This window comes from Triticum aestivum, chromosome 6A (genome assembly GCF_018294505.1).
Source record: "Triticum aestivum cultivar Chinese Spring chromosome 6A, IWGSC CS RefSeq v2.1, whole genome shotgun sequence".
NCBI classification, from domain to species: Eukaryota; Viridiplantae; Streptophyta; class Magnoliopsida; order Poales; family Poaceae; genus Triticum; species Triticum aestivum.
Window position 1 is genome coordinate 567,699,752 of NC_057809.1, and position 15,574 is coordinate 567,715,325.

At 46.8% G+C, this 15,574-nt stretch overlaps 1 protein-coding gene across 1 annotated transcript; it reads right to left on the bottom strand.

The window, feature by feature from the left end:
* Positions 1-4,108: 4,108 nt before the first annotated feature.
* On the bottom strand, positions 4,109-5,788 carry LOC123128588 (alpha-amylase type B isozyme). The gene is made up of 3 exons (XM_044548629.1): positions 5,659-5,788; positions 4,626-5,570; positions 4,109-4,527 (listed from the first exon to the last, which is right to left on the bottom strand). Exons 1-3 carry the CDS (start codon positions 5,743-5,745, stop codon positions 4,276-4,278), a joined length of 1,284 nt encoding a protein of 427 aa, XP_044404564.1. The 5' UTR covers positions 5,746-5,788; the 3' UTR covers positions 4,109-4,275.
* Positions 5,789-15,574: the final 9,786 nt, after the last annotated feature.

Sequence of the window (15,574 nt, forward strand, 5' to 3'; positions counted from 1 at the left end):
GAACTTTATTTACTTGTTGGGATATCATTATATTGCCATGTTATCTTAATGCATCTATATACTTGGTAAAGGATGGAAGGCTCGGCCTCTCGCCTAGTGTTTTGTTCCACTCTTGCCGCCCTAGTTTCCGTCATATCGGTGTTATGTTCCCGGATTTTGCGTTCCTTACGCGGTTGGATTATAATGGGAACCCCTTGACAGTCCGCCTTGAATAAAACTCCTCCAGCAATGCCCAACCTTGGTTTTACCATTTGCCACCTAGCCTTTTCCCTTGGGTTTCGCGGACTCAAGGGTCATCTTATTTTAAACCCCCGGGCCAGTGCTCCTCTGAGCGTTGGTCCAACCTAGAGCACCGTGCGGGGCCGTCCCTTGGCAACTTGGGTTACGTTGGCTCCCGTACGCTTAGCTTATCCGGTGTGCCCTGAGAACGAGATATGTGCAGCTCCTATTGGGATTTGTCGGCACAGCGGGTGGTGTTGCTGGATTCGTTTTACCATTGTCGGGGTTGTTTTGAAGAACCGGGATACTGAGTCTGATCGGAACGTCTTGGGAGGAGGTCTATTCCTTCGTTGACCGTGAGAGCTTGTCATGGGCTAAGTTGGGACTCCCCTGCAGGGATTTGAACTTTCGAAAGCCGTGCCCGCGGTTATGGGCAGATGAGAATTTGTTAATGTCCGGTTGTAGATAACTTGAACCTTAACTTAATTAAAATGAATCAACTGAGTGTGTTACCGTGATGGCCTCTTCTCGGCGGAGTCCGGGAAGTGGACACGGTGTTGGAGTAATGTTTGCCGCAGGTTGCCCTCTAGTTTCTCGCTCGCGCTTTGCCTCCTCTTCTCGCTCTCTTTTGCGAACAGGATAGCCACCATATTTGCTAGTCGCTTGCTGCAGCTCCACATATTTTACCTTGCCTTTACCTATAAGCTTAAATAGTCTTGATCGCGAGGGTGCGAGATTGCTGAGTCCCTGTGGCTCACAGATTACTGTCACACCAGATGCAGGGCCTGATGATTCCGCTCCAGGTGACGCGCTTGAGCTCAAGTGGGAGTTTGACGAGGACTCTCAACAATACTATGTTTCCTTTCCTGATGATCAGTAGTGGAGCCCAGTTGGGGGTGATCGGGACCGTGTCGCATGTTGGGTTATCTTTTATTTTGGCGCCGTAGTCGGGCCATGAGTGTTTGGATGATGTAATGCTATTTATGTACTTGATTGACGTGGCGAGTGTAAGCCAACTATGTTTCTTCCTTTTATTTATTTATATTACATGGGATGTTGTGAAGATTGCCTAACTTGCGACATATGCCTTCAATGCGATTATACCTCTAAGTCGTGCCTCGACACGTGGGAGATATAGTCGCATCGAGGGTGTTACAAAGGGGAGGAGGGTGCGCCCCCTCTAGGGTTCCCACCCCTAGGGGGGCGGCAGCCCTAGATGGGATGTAGGGGGGCGGCCAAGAGGGGGAGAGGGGGCGCGCCCTAGGGTGGGCCTTAGGCCCATCTGCGCCTACGGTTTCCCCCTTTCTCCTCCTAGCTGCGCCTTAGGCTCTGGTGGGAGGCGCACCAGCCCACTCAGGGGCTGGTCCCTTCCCACTCTTGGCCCATGCAAGCCTCCGGGGCTGGTGGCCCCTCCCGGTGGACCCCCGGAACCCTCCGGTGGTCCCGGTACATTATCGGTGACGCCCGAAACACTTTCGGTGGTCAAAACCTCACTTCATATATATTATTCTTTACCTCCGGACCATTACGGAACTCCTCGTGACGTCCAGGATCTCATCCGGGACTCCGAACAACATTTGGTAACCACGTACAAACTTTCCCTATAACCCTAGCGTCATCGGACCTTAAGTGTGTAGACCCTACGGGTTCGGGAATCATGCTGACATGACCGAGACAACTCTCCGACCAATAACCAACAACGGGATCTGGATACCCATGTTGGCTCCCACATGTTCCACGATGATCTCATCGAAAGAACCACGATGTTGGGGATTCAATCAATCCCGTATACAATTCCCTTTGTTCACCGGTATGTTACTTGCCCGAGATTCGATCGTCGGTATCCCAATACCTCGTTCAATCTCGTTACCGGCAAGTCTCTTTACTCGTTCCGTAATGCATGATCCCGTGACTAACTCACTTGTCACATTGAGCTCATCATGACGATGCATTACCGAGTGGGCCCAGAGATACCTCTCCGTCATACGGAGTGACAAATCCCAGTCTCGATTCGTGCCAACCCAACAGACACTTTCGGAGATACCTGTAGTGCACCTTTATAGCCACCCAGTTACGTTGTGACGTTTGGTGCACCCAAAGCATTCCTATGGTATCAGGGAGTTGCACAATCTCATGGTCTAAGGAAATGATACTTGACATTAGAAAAGCTTTAGCAAACGAACTACACGATCTTGTGCTACGCTTAAGATTGGGTCTTGTCCATCACATCATTCTCCTAATGATGTGATCCCGTTATCAATGACATCCAATGTCCATGGTTAGGAAACCATGACCATCTATTGATCAACGAGCTAGTCAACTAGAGGCTTACTAGGGACATTTTGTGATCCATGTATTCACACATGTATTACGGTTTCCGGTTAATACAATTATAGCATGGACAATAGACAATTATCATTAACAAGGAAATACAATAATAACCATTTTATTATTGCCTCTAGGGCATATTTCCAACACTTAATGCAAAGGCAAAGCTCCTACCATCAAAGACTCAAGCTTTAGGTTGCACGCTCCCGCATGGTCGTGCTCTACGCAATTTTTGGACAACGAACATTGAGTAAACCATGAGTAGCGAAAACACTTATTGATTATTATTTATGAAAAATACAATGGATGTCCCTCATCCTCACTTTTACATCGAGGAAGTACTAAAATCGCACTATGTGGACAACACAGCTTCGAAAATCTAGTTTGTGCATACTCTAGCAAGTTTCTGGGATCAATTGCTAGACCAGAGCTTGAGAAAAAATTGGAGCCTTGGAATTGAGAGGAAAACCAAATTCTTCCCCTAGCTTTTAGTACAAAATCAGCTTCTGACCGCTGATAGGCTACACGCACGAGACTACGATCACGAATCTGCTGCCCACCTAATCAGCTGCTATCCGCTCACCATAGAAACTAGGTTCAAAATTAGCTGCAACATGCCACACATTGGTATTGTTCCGGCTATAATTGCCACCCCACTGCAACCTGAACTGGTTGGCTACTCCATAAGAGAACTGACAAGAGGTTGTCAGAGCAACCCATCCTCCCCAGAGATTTTGAGAATCGTAAGAGAGAACAACCCCAAAGCCTAAAACTTGCTAAGTGATTAAGCATCATTGATGAACTAGTTGAGACTTAACTTAACCTATTACTCTTATGGATCGTGCATCCACTAGATGGTTAGGTGTCTGTTCTAAGCGTCCGTGGGTAATTGTGGGCAACCGAAGAACAAGTCTGCGAAGGTCCCGGAGATCTACATCGAAGATCTATCACAAGTAATTGAGCGAAGTCTAAGTGACTTTATCTGAAGGAACATAGGATGAAGACGTTGTCTTCCGAGCTTAATCTCGGCCCCTCCAAACAGATCATAGTGTTGTGCCAGCAACTCGGACTGGTCGAACAAATCTATGCCTTCGTCAAGCTTACATGTTTTTTACTTTATCAAACTCATTTACTTATGTAACGTACATGCGTTCGAAGAACTTCTCCCCGTCTTATTTCACGGTGATTGTTGTGATTGCTTCGAAGACGATTTTGAGCACTTGTTATTCTGCTACCTATGTCATGTTTAGTTTGGAATTGCTACTTAGATTAACCTCAATTATTTCTCTTTTCAGTTTAGTTTATTCTCTATTCTAATCTGCACTTGTTCTATTTACTTAGTTTTTGCTCAAAAAACTCATTTTTTTTGAAGAAATTGTTGAAGTTCCCATTCACCCCCTCCCCTTCTGGTCGGTATCTGATCCTAGAAGAGCCCTAATCCTTAATGCAAAGCCAGAGCTCCTACCATCAAAGCCTCAAGTTTCAGGTTTCACGCTCCCACATGGTCGTGCTCTATGCAATTTTTGGTCAATGAACATTGAGTAAACCATGAGTAGCGAAAACGATTATTGATTATTATTTATGAAAAATACAATGGATGTCCCTCATCCTCACTTTTACATGGAGGAAGTACTAAAATCGTACTATGTGGACAACACGAGCTCGGACTAATAGGTGTGGCATTCATATATAGGAAAAAAAATTGTGGAGCTGCTTGGATAATTTTGCTTATATTTTCTCCCATACGGCATAGTCATTGCCGTGCGCGACCACCTTGAAGCCTTGGGGAATGAGGTGCCCGACATCGTATCTTGGCCCGAGCTTGACGATGACCTTGCCGTCGATCTCAGCCAGGTAAAGGTCGGCGTCAGCCTCTATGATTTGCAGCTTGCTCTCACTGTGTATCCCCTGCCGGGTCCTGATTGACACCAGGCGATCGATCTCCTCCTTCAGGCCCCAGTCGAAGAAATGATCGTAGAACTGAAGAATCACGAATATTTTTCGTCACTCATGCATGGGTTCTTATATGAACGAAAAAAGAAGAGCAATTTAGACGATGAACTGGTAGGATGACTCACGATGCATGGGGTCCCAGGGTGCGTGAGGATGTAGGCGTATCCCTGCATGACCCTGTCAGAAGGGAAGGGCCACATGTGCTGCGTGGAGCCGGTGTCGTGGTTGTCCACGAAGGTCACCGCCTTGGCTGGCCACCACCCGATCATGCCTGGCGCCTTGCCGTCGGTGCCGCGCAGCCGCCAGAGCTCGCCCTCCACGGCCACGTTGAGGATGCCCTTGGTGGTGAAGTCGAACGTGGTGCCGGGGCCGGAGCCGCCCACCTTGTTCACCCAGTTCACCAGCTCCTGCCGGTGCGGGTCCTGGTTGAGGTTCGGCTTGCCGTCCCCACCGTACGCCAGCGACGTCCATATCTCGGCCACGGCGAAGCTGGCCCCGGAGCGGTCGATGTAGATCTTGGCGACGTCCGCGGAGTAGCCCTTGGCGAAGTCGAAGCGCCAGCCGTCGAAGCCGACGTTGGTCCTGAGCCAGTTGAGCCACTCGACGAGCTCCTTCTGCACACGCGGGTTGAGGTGGTCGATGTCCGGGGCGGCCCCGAAGTCGGCGCCCGTGTCTGGGTTGCCGGTGCCGTCGGCGTAGGGCCGATCGTCGCGGCAGATCATGTGGGGGCCCCAGTCGAGGCGCGCGTCCGGGGTGCCGCCCTCGAAGATGCAGTAGATGCCCCGCCCGTCCTTGCGCTCCGCCGTGCGGTGGTTGATGACGATGTCGGCGATGGCCTTGACGCCCTTGCCGTGGAGCGCCCCGATGAGGGACTTGAGCTGCGCCTTGTTGCCGTACTTGGAGGCGTCCAGGTCGTAGAGCCGGCCAGGCATGTACCCTTGCTCGGCGACGGACTGCGACGCCGGAGGGAGCCAGACGTGCGTGACGCCGGCGGCGGCGATGTCGTCCACCTTGCCCATCAGGAAGTTGTACCACCCGCCATTGTGCTTCCACGACTCCCAGTTGAAACCCTGCCGCACGCAGCAGAACTCAAAGCTCAGTCCCCGAAACATGATCACAGTAGTACGTGTAGAAGCTGAAGACAGGGCACGATCTTACCTGAAACAGGACTTGCCCGGAGGCCAAGCTGGCCGACAGGCCAAGGAGGACGAGGAAGAGGGAGAGGGACGAGTGTTTGCTCGCCATGTTCTTCAGCTCTATCTAGCTGTGCTCTCGAAGAGGAGGATGGAGACCTGATGGATTCAGCTGGTGCGTCTGGCCAGGTATTTATAGTGTGCTGCAGGCTGCAGCATGCCGGTGGGCAACTTGCAAGACATGTTCCGGTGTACGTGCTCGACTTCAATGCTCCGTTGGGCCGGCGGCTCGATGGATATGTCGGCCGGAGTTTGTTATCGGCCGGTGCGGTGAGCTCAAAAGGCGAGTGATGGAGCCACCCTTGTATGAGAAGTTTGTTACCGGCCAATACGGCTGTCAGTTATCCCGCTGAACTTGAGAATTCCTCAGAACTCACACGCCAAACTAGCGGTGGAAATGGAATAGTCTTTGTGCTTACGAGCCATCGTCTACTAATTCAATAACTGTGATAAAAGTCGAGAAGGTTTTGCAGCTTATCAATCGAATAGGTTTCGGCTCTCGCGCACTGCAATGAGGGTCAGCTGTGCTATAACAGCTCGTAAGATCAGGGGCAACTGACGGTAACTTTGGCGAGATGGCTCCGCGGTTACTTGCGCGTTTCAGGTTGACGACGGCCAGCTAAAATCCGGGTGAGCAAATTCCTGGATAACCCGGATGAGGTGCGTCCCTCGAGGCGGATAAAACTGGACATAAATCTGCCCGCATCCTTCAGAAACTTTCTGGTGAGTACCCAGTCCGAGTATTCATTCGTTCGATGAGCATTCAATTCGTGATCTTGAGGGTAGGAGCATGTCGCAGGAAAAGATAGATTGTTCACCAAGGATTATCTCCGAATGCAGTTGCAAACCTGCAGGCCCTCGACGTCATTTATTCACCAGAAGTGTGCACTTTTTGCCCAAACGTTGGGTGGGATAAGCAGACGCCATGATAAGCGCTGGCCATGGACGTTATCGCTGGCGAAAGCAAATCGAACTGACTCAACTGAACAAACGGAAGTGTGCCAATTGCCACCATGCCCTCTAGAGACTGGACGTCACGCTGCACTGTTATTCTAGGGGCTCATTTGGTTTGAAGGAAATTAGGATCCTGATAAGTGCCTCACAAGATACGAGCACATGGCAACTCAGAACGTTTTTATGACAAGTTTAGTGACGCGAGAATGACAACTTTAGTTGCCAAGCATATCTATTTTCGTGCTTCGGTTTATTTCTGACAAAAACTTATCGTGTGTCCAAATAGAAGTGATGGTGCCACTGAAGGCCAAGCCGAAGGCAATGTCCTTCGACACCATGAAGTCAAGAGCATGAAGCTCACCCAAATCCCGACTGTCTGACCAACCATATATATAGAATTAAAATGGAGTTTTCCAAGGAGTGGACCTTGGATGATAAACTTTTTAAAGATGTTTAAGCATAAAACAAGTATTATGGGTGTGAATACTGGATGAGCTTCACCAATTCCATTTACTTATGTTATCACTTGTCTAAATAACTTCCAAGGACCTAATTTCGATTTTCAAAGGAACATTAGATCCAAACACATTTGAATTTATCACCAGAAATATTGTGCTCCAACCAATGATACATGACTTTGGTGGTAAACTTAGAAGTCTTCCTGGAGGGCTGGGAAATCTGGTCAGGAGCTACCAGAGGACAGGATAGGAAATAATCTCATCACAAATGTTGGGTGAAAGTGTAGGTCTCATCTATGTTGGTTATACCTGACAATGACGATATTTTTGCGTCGTTACCTTGTTGAAGGTATTACTCGGATATGCTTGGTCTAATTCCTCGATGTAAAAACCTACGACTTATTTTTGCATTTTTTTTAGGAATTTGACAGTGGGAGAGAACTCCCACTGTATTTTCATATATCTATATAAATGGGGTGTTTACATAGACATACAACTCACATACATCCAACTCCACTCCTGGTGTTACCATCGGGGGTGGGCAACTACTCCATGATCACTGCTACACACTTGTCTCTATGTATGCTAAAAGAGTAAAAAGCAAAAGTAGGACTCAACCAAGTGCGTCACAGTATGAAAGCAGGGCAGCGCTACGTGCAACCTTAACTCTATGTTGTAAAAGCCCCATGTCCTTTTTGAATCGATGGAACCAAGATGCAGTGCTTGGGGCGACACCTCTGAAGTGTTTATTGTTTCTTTCTTTCCACAAACTCAGGCAGCAGTGAAGAATACTTCTATGAAGAAAGGATTGGGCCAATTTGTTTGTGCGTTTTGCAACGCAGTGAACCTGTTTTGAAAACCACGCCAGTCAATACGCAGCTTGGCCCAACACCTCTCGCTGAACTGGCAAGTGAAGATCATATGCTCAAGAGTCTCATCCGTATTTTGCCCACAAAGGAGACATGTGAAATCATTCCCAATGTTATAGTGTCTCCTCCTCAGCATGTCACGTGTGTTCAACCTATCATGCAGCAGTAGCCAGCCAAACACTTTGATTTTCATTGTACAGTTTGATTTCCAAAGGAGTCGAAAGGCGGGATAAGTTGTTGCATCACGGAAGAAGTTGCTATAGTAGTCTTTTGGTCTGTATTCAGCAGCGCCCCAAGTGTAGTGCCAGACATCAGTCATTGTTGTCGAAGGGTGTATGTTGGATGCTGCATGTTGGACATCTTGCACCTCATTGAGAGCTAGAGCGGACAGTGGCAGGTGAAAGGTTTCATGCAGCTCAGTGTTGTCCCAGAAGTCAGCGACCGTCATGTCTTCATGCAGAGCAAAAGAGAAGGCGCGCGGGTATGATGATTGGAGCACCTCATTTGACCACAAGTCCTTCCAGAGCAGCGTAGTCGAGCCATCAACCACTTGGACACGAGAGATCCCCCGGTAAATGGGTGTTAACTTGAGTATGTCTTTCCACCAAAAAGATCCGACCGAATCAACCGCATGAGGCACTTGGTTGACATATTGATTGTCCCAAAGCATATTAACCCATGGCACGTCCAGTTTGTTATAGAACTTGTGCAGAAATTTCAACAAGAGAGCATCATTGTGGATTTTAATGTTGATCACTCCTAACCCACCTTTGCTCTTGGGCTTGCACACCAGTTCCCAAGCTGCCAACGAATTACATTTGTCACCTTGATCAGTTTTCTTTGTCCAGAGACATCTCCTTCTAATCTTGTCTAGAATTTCAATCAGTTTCAGAGGGAACTAGAGCGTGCACATGGCAAACACCAGACGGGATGTGACAGATGCATTGAGCCAGGAGAGACGCCCCCCATAGGACATCATGGCGATCGTGGCAGTTAGGCGGCGTTCCATTTTGCAAACTAGGGGCATGAACTCCTGGGTGGTTAGCTTGGTAATGCCGAGCGGAAGGCCAAGGTAGGTGAAAGGCATTGTACCTACATTGCAACCAAAAATATCGAATAGGCTAGTCGTTGTACTTGCGTCCAGGTTGATTGGTATGAGCGTGGACTTATGAGAGTTAATTTTGAGACCAATTGAGGATGCATAGTCAGAAAGAATGTTCATGACATGTAGGGCTTGGTGCGGGCAGGCAGGCAAAACAAGGAGGGTGTCCTCGGCGTACTGAATCACTGGGTAGTCATTTTGTCCATTGCAAGGAAAAGGCAAGTGAAGATCTCCACGCCGGAAGGCATCATTGACCGCAGCTTGTAGTAATTCAGTTGTGAGGACAAAGATGAGTGGGGACAGAGGATCTCCTTGCCGCACACCGCATCGGCAAAGGAATTGCCGACCGGGGACCCCATTAAGAAGGACGGACGAGCGACCCGAGGAGAAGAGGCACTTGATCCAAGAAATCCACTTGTCGTTAAAACCCATTTGCTGCATAATGCGAATCATCGGTTCGTGTGCAATAGTATCGAATGCTTTGGCGAAGTCAAGTTTAAGAAGAATGATTGGCCGACCCGAGCTTTGACATCGATAAAGATATTGGTATGCCCATGCTAGACAGTCTTGTATAGTGTGTCCCTTAATAAACCCATATTGATTACGGTGGATAAGGGTGAGGATGACACGTTGAAGTCTGTCAACTAGTAGTTTGGTAATTAACTTTAGGCAGTAGTTGAGCAGAGTAATGGGTCTAAAGTCGTTGACCGTCTCAGGAGAGTTGATCTTAGGTATGAGTGTGATGAGACCATCGTTGATACTTGTCACATCAAACGTACCTTCATAGAACTGATCGCATAGGGCATATAAGTCGTGTCGAATGATGGATCAACATGCTTTCAAAAAAGCCCCACTAAAACCGTCTGGGCCAGGTGCATGATCAGGAGGCATACCTTTGACCACATTATCGATTTCCTCATGGGTAAAAGGAGAGGTGAGCTGATCAAGATTAGTGGCGCGAGGGATGATGGATGGAAGATCAAATTTCATGTCAGAAGGGGAGACCGTCCCCAGACGGTTGAAACAAGAGGGCCTCCTTTGTCGGATGATTGTCAACCAGTGTGCCATCCTCCAGCGTGAAGGAGGAGATATTGTTCTTGTGATAGCGTTCCGTGGCCACCGCTTGGAAAAATTTAGAATTTTCATCTCCAAATTTGATCCAATGAATAGTACAGCGCTTTTTCCAATAAAGTTTTTTTGTACTTGAGCAGTCTCAGCAAGTGCGTCTTCAGAATACGTCTAAAATACATTTCTGGGATTGAGAGGTTTCGTTTATTCTCCAGCTCATCTAAGTCCGCAAGGACAGTGTTACAGTTTGTGATGGCCACTGAAAGACGAGAAATATTCTTACTCCAGATTTTGAGAGTGTGCCGAAGAGCTTTGAATTTGCGACAAAGGACAGTGGCAGCATTTTGTAGCCCTAACTGGCTGCTCCCAAACCTCACTAACAATGTCCATAAACCCTGGATGGAGGGTCCAATAGGATTCAAAACGAAAGAGCTTGGATCGGGGGATTTTGGTCTCAATAGAGACAACGCAAGGGATGTGATCAGAAACTGGCTTGCCAAGGGGTTTAACGAGCGTCTTAGGGTATGCATTGGTCCAATGTAGGAATGTGAAGAACCAATCAATCTGCTCAAGCAGTGGATCAATCTGCATATTTCTCCAAGTGTAAGCTCTCCCTTTCATCGGAAGCTCAATTAGTTGCTGCTTACGAATTATGTCATTGAATGTAATCATGTCATGAATGTTACCCCTAGTTTATTACGATTGTCCGGTGCTCTCATGTAATTAAAGTCGCCAAGAAATAACTAGTCTTGATCACTGGGGATTTGAACATCATATAACCACTGCGTGAAAACATCTCTATCCGTACCAGTACAAGGCCCATAAACCTTAACTAACGTCCAACGCTGAGAGGATTGTGTGCTAACGAAATCGATGGCTAGCGCAAAGAGATCAGACGAGATTACCGTGCCAGAGAAGACCAAACTTTTCCAGATCGTTAGCAACCCCCCAGAGGAGCCTCGCGAAGGAACAAAAGCAAAATGATCAAATTGTCTAGGATAGCACGTTTTAATAAAAGCAAAAGTAACCTCAGGCATCTTAGTCTCCTGAAGGCAAATGATAGCACAACCACTGGTAGAAATAGCATTATTCAGAGCCAATTGCTTCTTCTCAGAATTGAGCCCTCGAATATTCCATGAGAGCACATTCCAGCAGCTCAACAGCGTCATAAAGAACTCCAAAGTTTAGGCAGAGTTGTGGGAGATATCCTCTCCCTGGTCAGCCATGTCAATCGCAGGAGCAGAAAGTTCAGACACCGCAGCAGGTTCAACAAGCAGGGCTTCTTCAGAAAGTTCAGTGGCAGGTATAGCACACCTGTTAACTCCAATGGATTGTAGAGTAGCTAAAGGAGTTGGGGGGGGATCTCACCCGCGGAAGAAGCAGCAGAAGCGGATGTGCCAATAGACGGAATGACACGAGGCTTAATTTTGGAGGTGTTCTTGCGAATGTCAGAGGGGGGGGGGGTACCTTGAACCCATCGTACTTGTTGGAGCGGAGGCTGCAACGCACTTCAGTTGTGGAGATAGGAGTAGCAACCCTAGCCCTACGGGAGCGCAGACCAGTGATGGCCCTTGATGCCTGTGCCTCAGAGATCACAGAAGGTTCTGAGGTTGTGATGTGCGCAATGGGTTATGTATCCATAGAGGCGTCGACAATGTTGGGCAGCGTGGCAAGCGCAATGGTGTTGTCCAGGCTAGCAGGTTCAGGCAGTTCATCGTGTTGGGGAACGTAGTAATTTCAAAAAAAAATCCTACGCACACGCAAGATCATGGTGATGCATAGCAACGAGAGGGGAGAGTGTTGTCTATGTACCCTCGTAGACCGAAAGCAGAAGCGTTAGCACAACGCGGTTGATGTAGTCGTACGTCTTCACGGCCCGACCGATCAAGCACTGAAACTACGGCACCTCCGAGTTCTAGCACACGTTCAGCTCGATGACGATCCCCGGACTCCGATCCAGCAGAATGTCGGGGAAGAGTTCCGTCAGCACGACGGCGTGGTGATGATCTTGATGTTCTACTGTCGCAGGGCTTCGCCTAAGCACCACTACAATATTATCGAGGACTATGGTGGAGGGGGGCACCGCACACGGCTAAGAGATCAATGATCAATTGTTGTGTCCATGGGGTGCCCCCTGCCCCCGTATATAAAGGAGCAAGGGGGGAGGCGGCCGACCTAGGAGGAGGGCGCACCAAGGGGGGAGTTCTACTCCCACCGGGAGTAGGACTCCTCCTTCCCTTGTTGGAGTAGGAGAGAAGGAAAGAGGAGGAGAGGAACAAGGAAAAGTGGGCTGCACCCCTTGTCCAATTCGGACCAGAGGGGGGGCGCACGTCTCCTTCCTTTTGGCCTCTCTCCTCTATTCCCATATGGCCCAATAAGGCCCATATACTCCCCGGCGAATTCCCGTAACTCTCCGGTACTCCGAAAAATACCCGAATCACTCGGAACCTTTTCGATGTTCGAATATAGTCGTCCAATATATCGATCTTTACGTCTCGACCATTTCGAGACTCCTCGTCATGTCCCCGATCTCATCCGGGACTCCGAACTCCTTCGGTACATCAAAATTCATAAACTCATAATATAACTGTCATCGAAACCTTAAGCGTGCGGACCCTACGGGTTCGAGAACAATGTAGACATGACCGAGACACGTCTCCGGTCAATAACCAATAGAGGAACCTGGATGCTCATATTGGCTCCCACATATTCTACGAAGATCTTTATCGGTCAGACCGCATAACAACATACGTTATTCCCTTTGTCATCGGTATGTTACTTGCCCGAGATTTGATCGTCGGTATCTCAATACCTAGTTAATCTCGTTACCGGCAAGTCTCTTTACTCGTTCCGTAATACATCATCCCGCAACTAACTCATTAGTTGCAATGCTTGCAAGGCTTAAGTGATGTGCATTACCGAGAGGGCCCAGAGATACCTCTCCGCCATTCGGAGTGACAAATCCTAATGTCGAAATACGCCAACCCAACAAGTACCTTCGAAGACACCTATAGAGCACCTTTATAATCACCCAGTTACGTTGTGACGTTTGGTAGCACAAAAAGTGTTCCTCCGGTAAACGGGAGTTGCATAATCTCATAGTCATAGGAACATGTATAAGTTATGAAGAAAGAAATAGCAACAAACTAAACGATCAAGTGCTATGCTAACAGAATGGGTCAAGTCAATCACATCATTCTCCTAATGATGTGATCCCGTTAATCAAATGACAATTCATGTCTATGGTTAGGAAACATAACCATCTTTGATCAACAAGCTAGTCAAGTAGAGGCATACTAGTGATACTCTGTTTGTCTATGTATTCACACATGTATTATGTTTCCGGTTAATACAATTCTAGCATGAATAATAAACATTTATCATGATATAAGGAAATAAATAATAACTTTATCATTGCCTCTAGGGCATATTTCCTTCATTATCCCACTTGCACTAGAGTCAATAATCTAGTTCACATCACCATGTGATTTAATACCAATAGTTCACATCACCATGTGATTAACACCCATAGTTCACATCGACATGTGACCAACACCCAAAGGGTTTACTAGAGTCAATAATCTAGTTCACATCGCTATGTGATTAACACCCAAATAGTACTAAGGTGTGATCATGTTTTGCTTGTGAGAGAAGTTTAGTCAACGGGTCTGCCATATTCAGATCCGTACGTATTTTGCAAATTTCTATGTCAACAATGCTCTGCACGGAGCTACTCTAGCTAATTGCTCCCACTTTCAATATGTATCCAGATTGAGACTTAGAGTCATCTGGATTAGTGTCAAAACTTGCATCGACGTAACCCTTTACGACGAACCTTTTGTCACCTCCATAATCGAGAAACATATCCTTATTCCACTAAGGATAATTTTGACCAATGTCCAGTGATCTACTCCTAGATCACTATTGTACTCCCTTGCCAAACTCAGGGCAGGGTATACAATAGGTCTGGTACACAGCATGTCATACTTTATAGAACCTATGGCTAAGGCATAGGAAATGACTTTCATTCTCTCTCTTTCTTCTGCCGTGGTCGGGTTTTGAGTCTTACTCAACTTCACACCTTGTAACACAGGGAACTCCTTCTTCGACTGTTCCATTTTGAACTACTTCAAAATCTTGTCAAGGTATGTACTCATTAAAAAACTTATCAAGCATCTTGATCTATCTCTATAGATCTTGATGCTCAATATGTAAGCAGCTTCACCGATGTCTTTCTTTGAAAAAATCCTTTCAAACACTCCTTTATGCTTTGCAGAATAATTCTACATTATTTCCGATCAACAATATGTCATACACATATACTTATCAGAAATGCTGTAGTGCTCCCACTCACTTTCTTGTAAATACAGACTTCACCGCAAGTCTGTATAAAACTATATGCTTTGATTAACTTATCAAAGCGTATATTCCAACTCCGAGATGCTTGCACCAGTCCACAGATGGATCGCTGGAGCTTGCACATTTTGTTAGCACCTTTAGGATTGACAAAACCTTCTGGTTGCATCATATACAACTCTTCTTTAATAAATCCATTAAGGATTGCAGTTTTGTTATCCATTTGCCAGATTTCTTAAAATGCGGCAATTGCTAACATGATTTGGACATACTTAAGCATAGATACGAGTAAGAAACTCTCATCGTAGTCAACACCTTGAACTTGTCGAAAACCTTTTGCGACAATTCTAGATTTGTAGATAGTAACACTACTATCAGCGTCTGTCTTCCTCTTGAAGATCCATTTAATCTCAATGGCTCGCCGATCATTGGGCAAGTCAATCAAAGTCCATATTTTGTTCTCATACATGGATCTCATCTCAGATTTCATGGCCTCAAGCCATTTTGCGGAATCTGGGCTCATCATCGCTTCCTCATAGTTCGCAAGTTCGTCATGGTCTAGTAACATGACTTCCAGAACAGGATTACCGTACCACTCTGGTGCAGATCTCAGTCTGGTTTACCTACGAGGTTCGGTAGTAACTTGATCTGAAGTTACATGATCATCATCATTAGCTTCCTCACTAATTGGTGTAGTAGTCACAGGAACAGATTTCTGTGATGAACTACTTTCCAATAAGGTAGCAGGTATAGTTACCTCATCAAGTTCTACTTTCCTCCCACTCACTTCTTTCGAGAGAAACTCCTTCTCTAGAAAGGATCCATTCTCAGCAATGAATATCTTGCCTTCGGATCTGTGATAGAAGGTGTACCCAACATTTTCTTTTGGGTATCCTATGAAGATTTACTTCTCCGATTTGGGTTTGAGCTTATCAAGTTGAAACTTTTTCACATAAGCATCGCAGTCCCAAACTTTAAGAAACGACAACTTAGGTTTCTCGCCAAACCACAGTTCATACGGCATCGTCTCAACGGATTTAGATGGTGCCCTATTTAACGTGAATGTAGCTGTCT

What these genes read in the sequence shown, in the direction of transcription:
- LOC123128588 (XM_044548629.1), bottom strand. Translation starts at nt 5,745, where the DNA reads ATGGCGAGCAAACACTCGTCCCTCTCCCTCTTCCTCGTCCTCCTTGGC. An exon ending in CCGGGCAAGTCCTGTTTCAG is followed by an intron (nt 5,571 to 5,658) that starts GTAAGATCGTGC and finishes TGCGTGCGGCAG; the next exon opens with GGTTTCAACTGGGAGTCGTG. An exon ending in ACCCTGGGACCCCATGCATC is followed by an intron (nt 4,528 to 4,625) that starts GTGAGTCATCCT and finishes GTGATTCTTCAG; the next exon opens with TTCTACGATCATTTCTTCGA.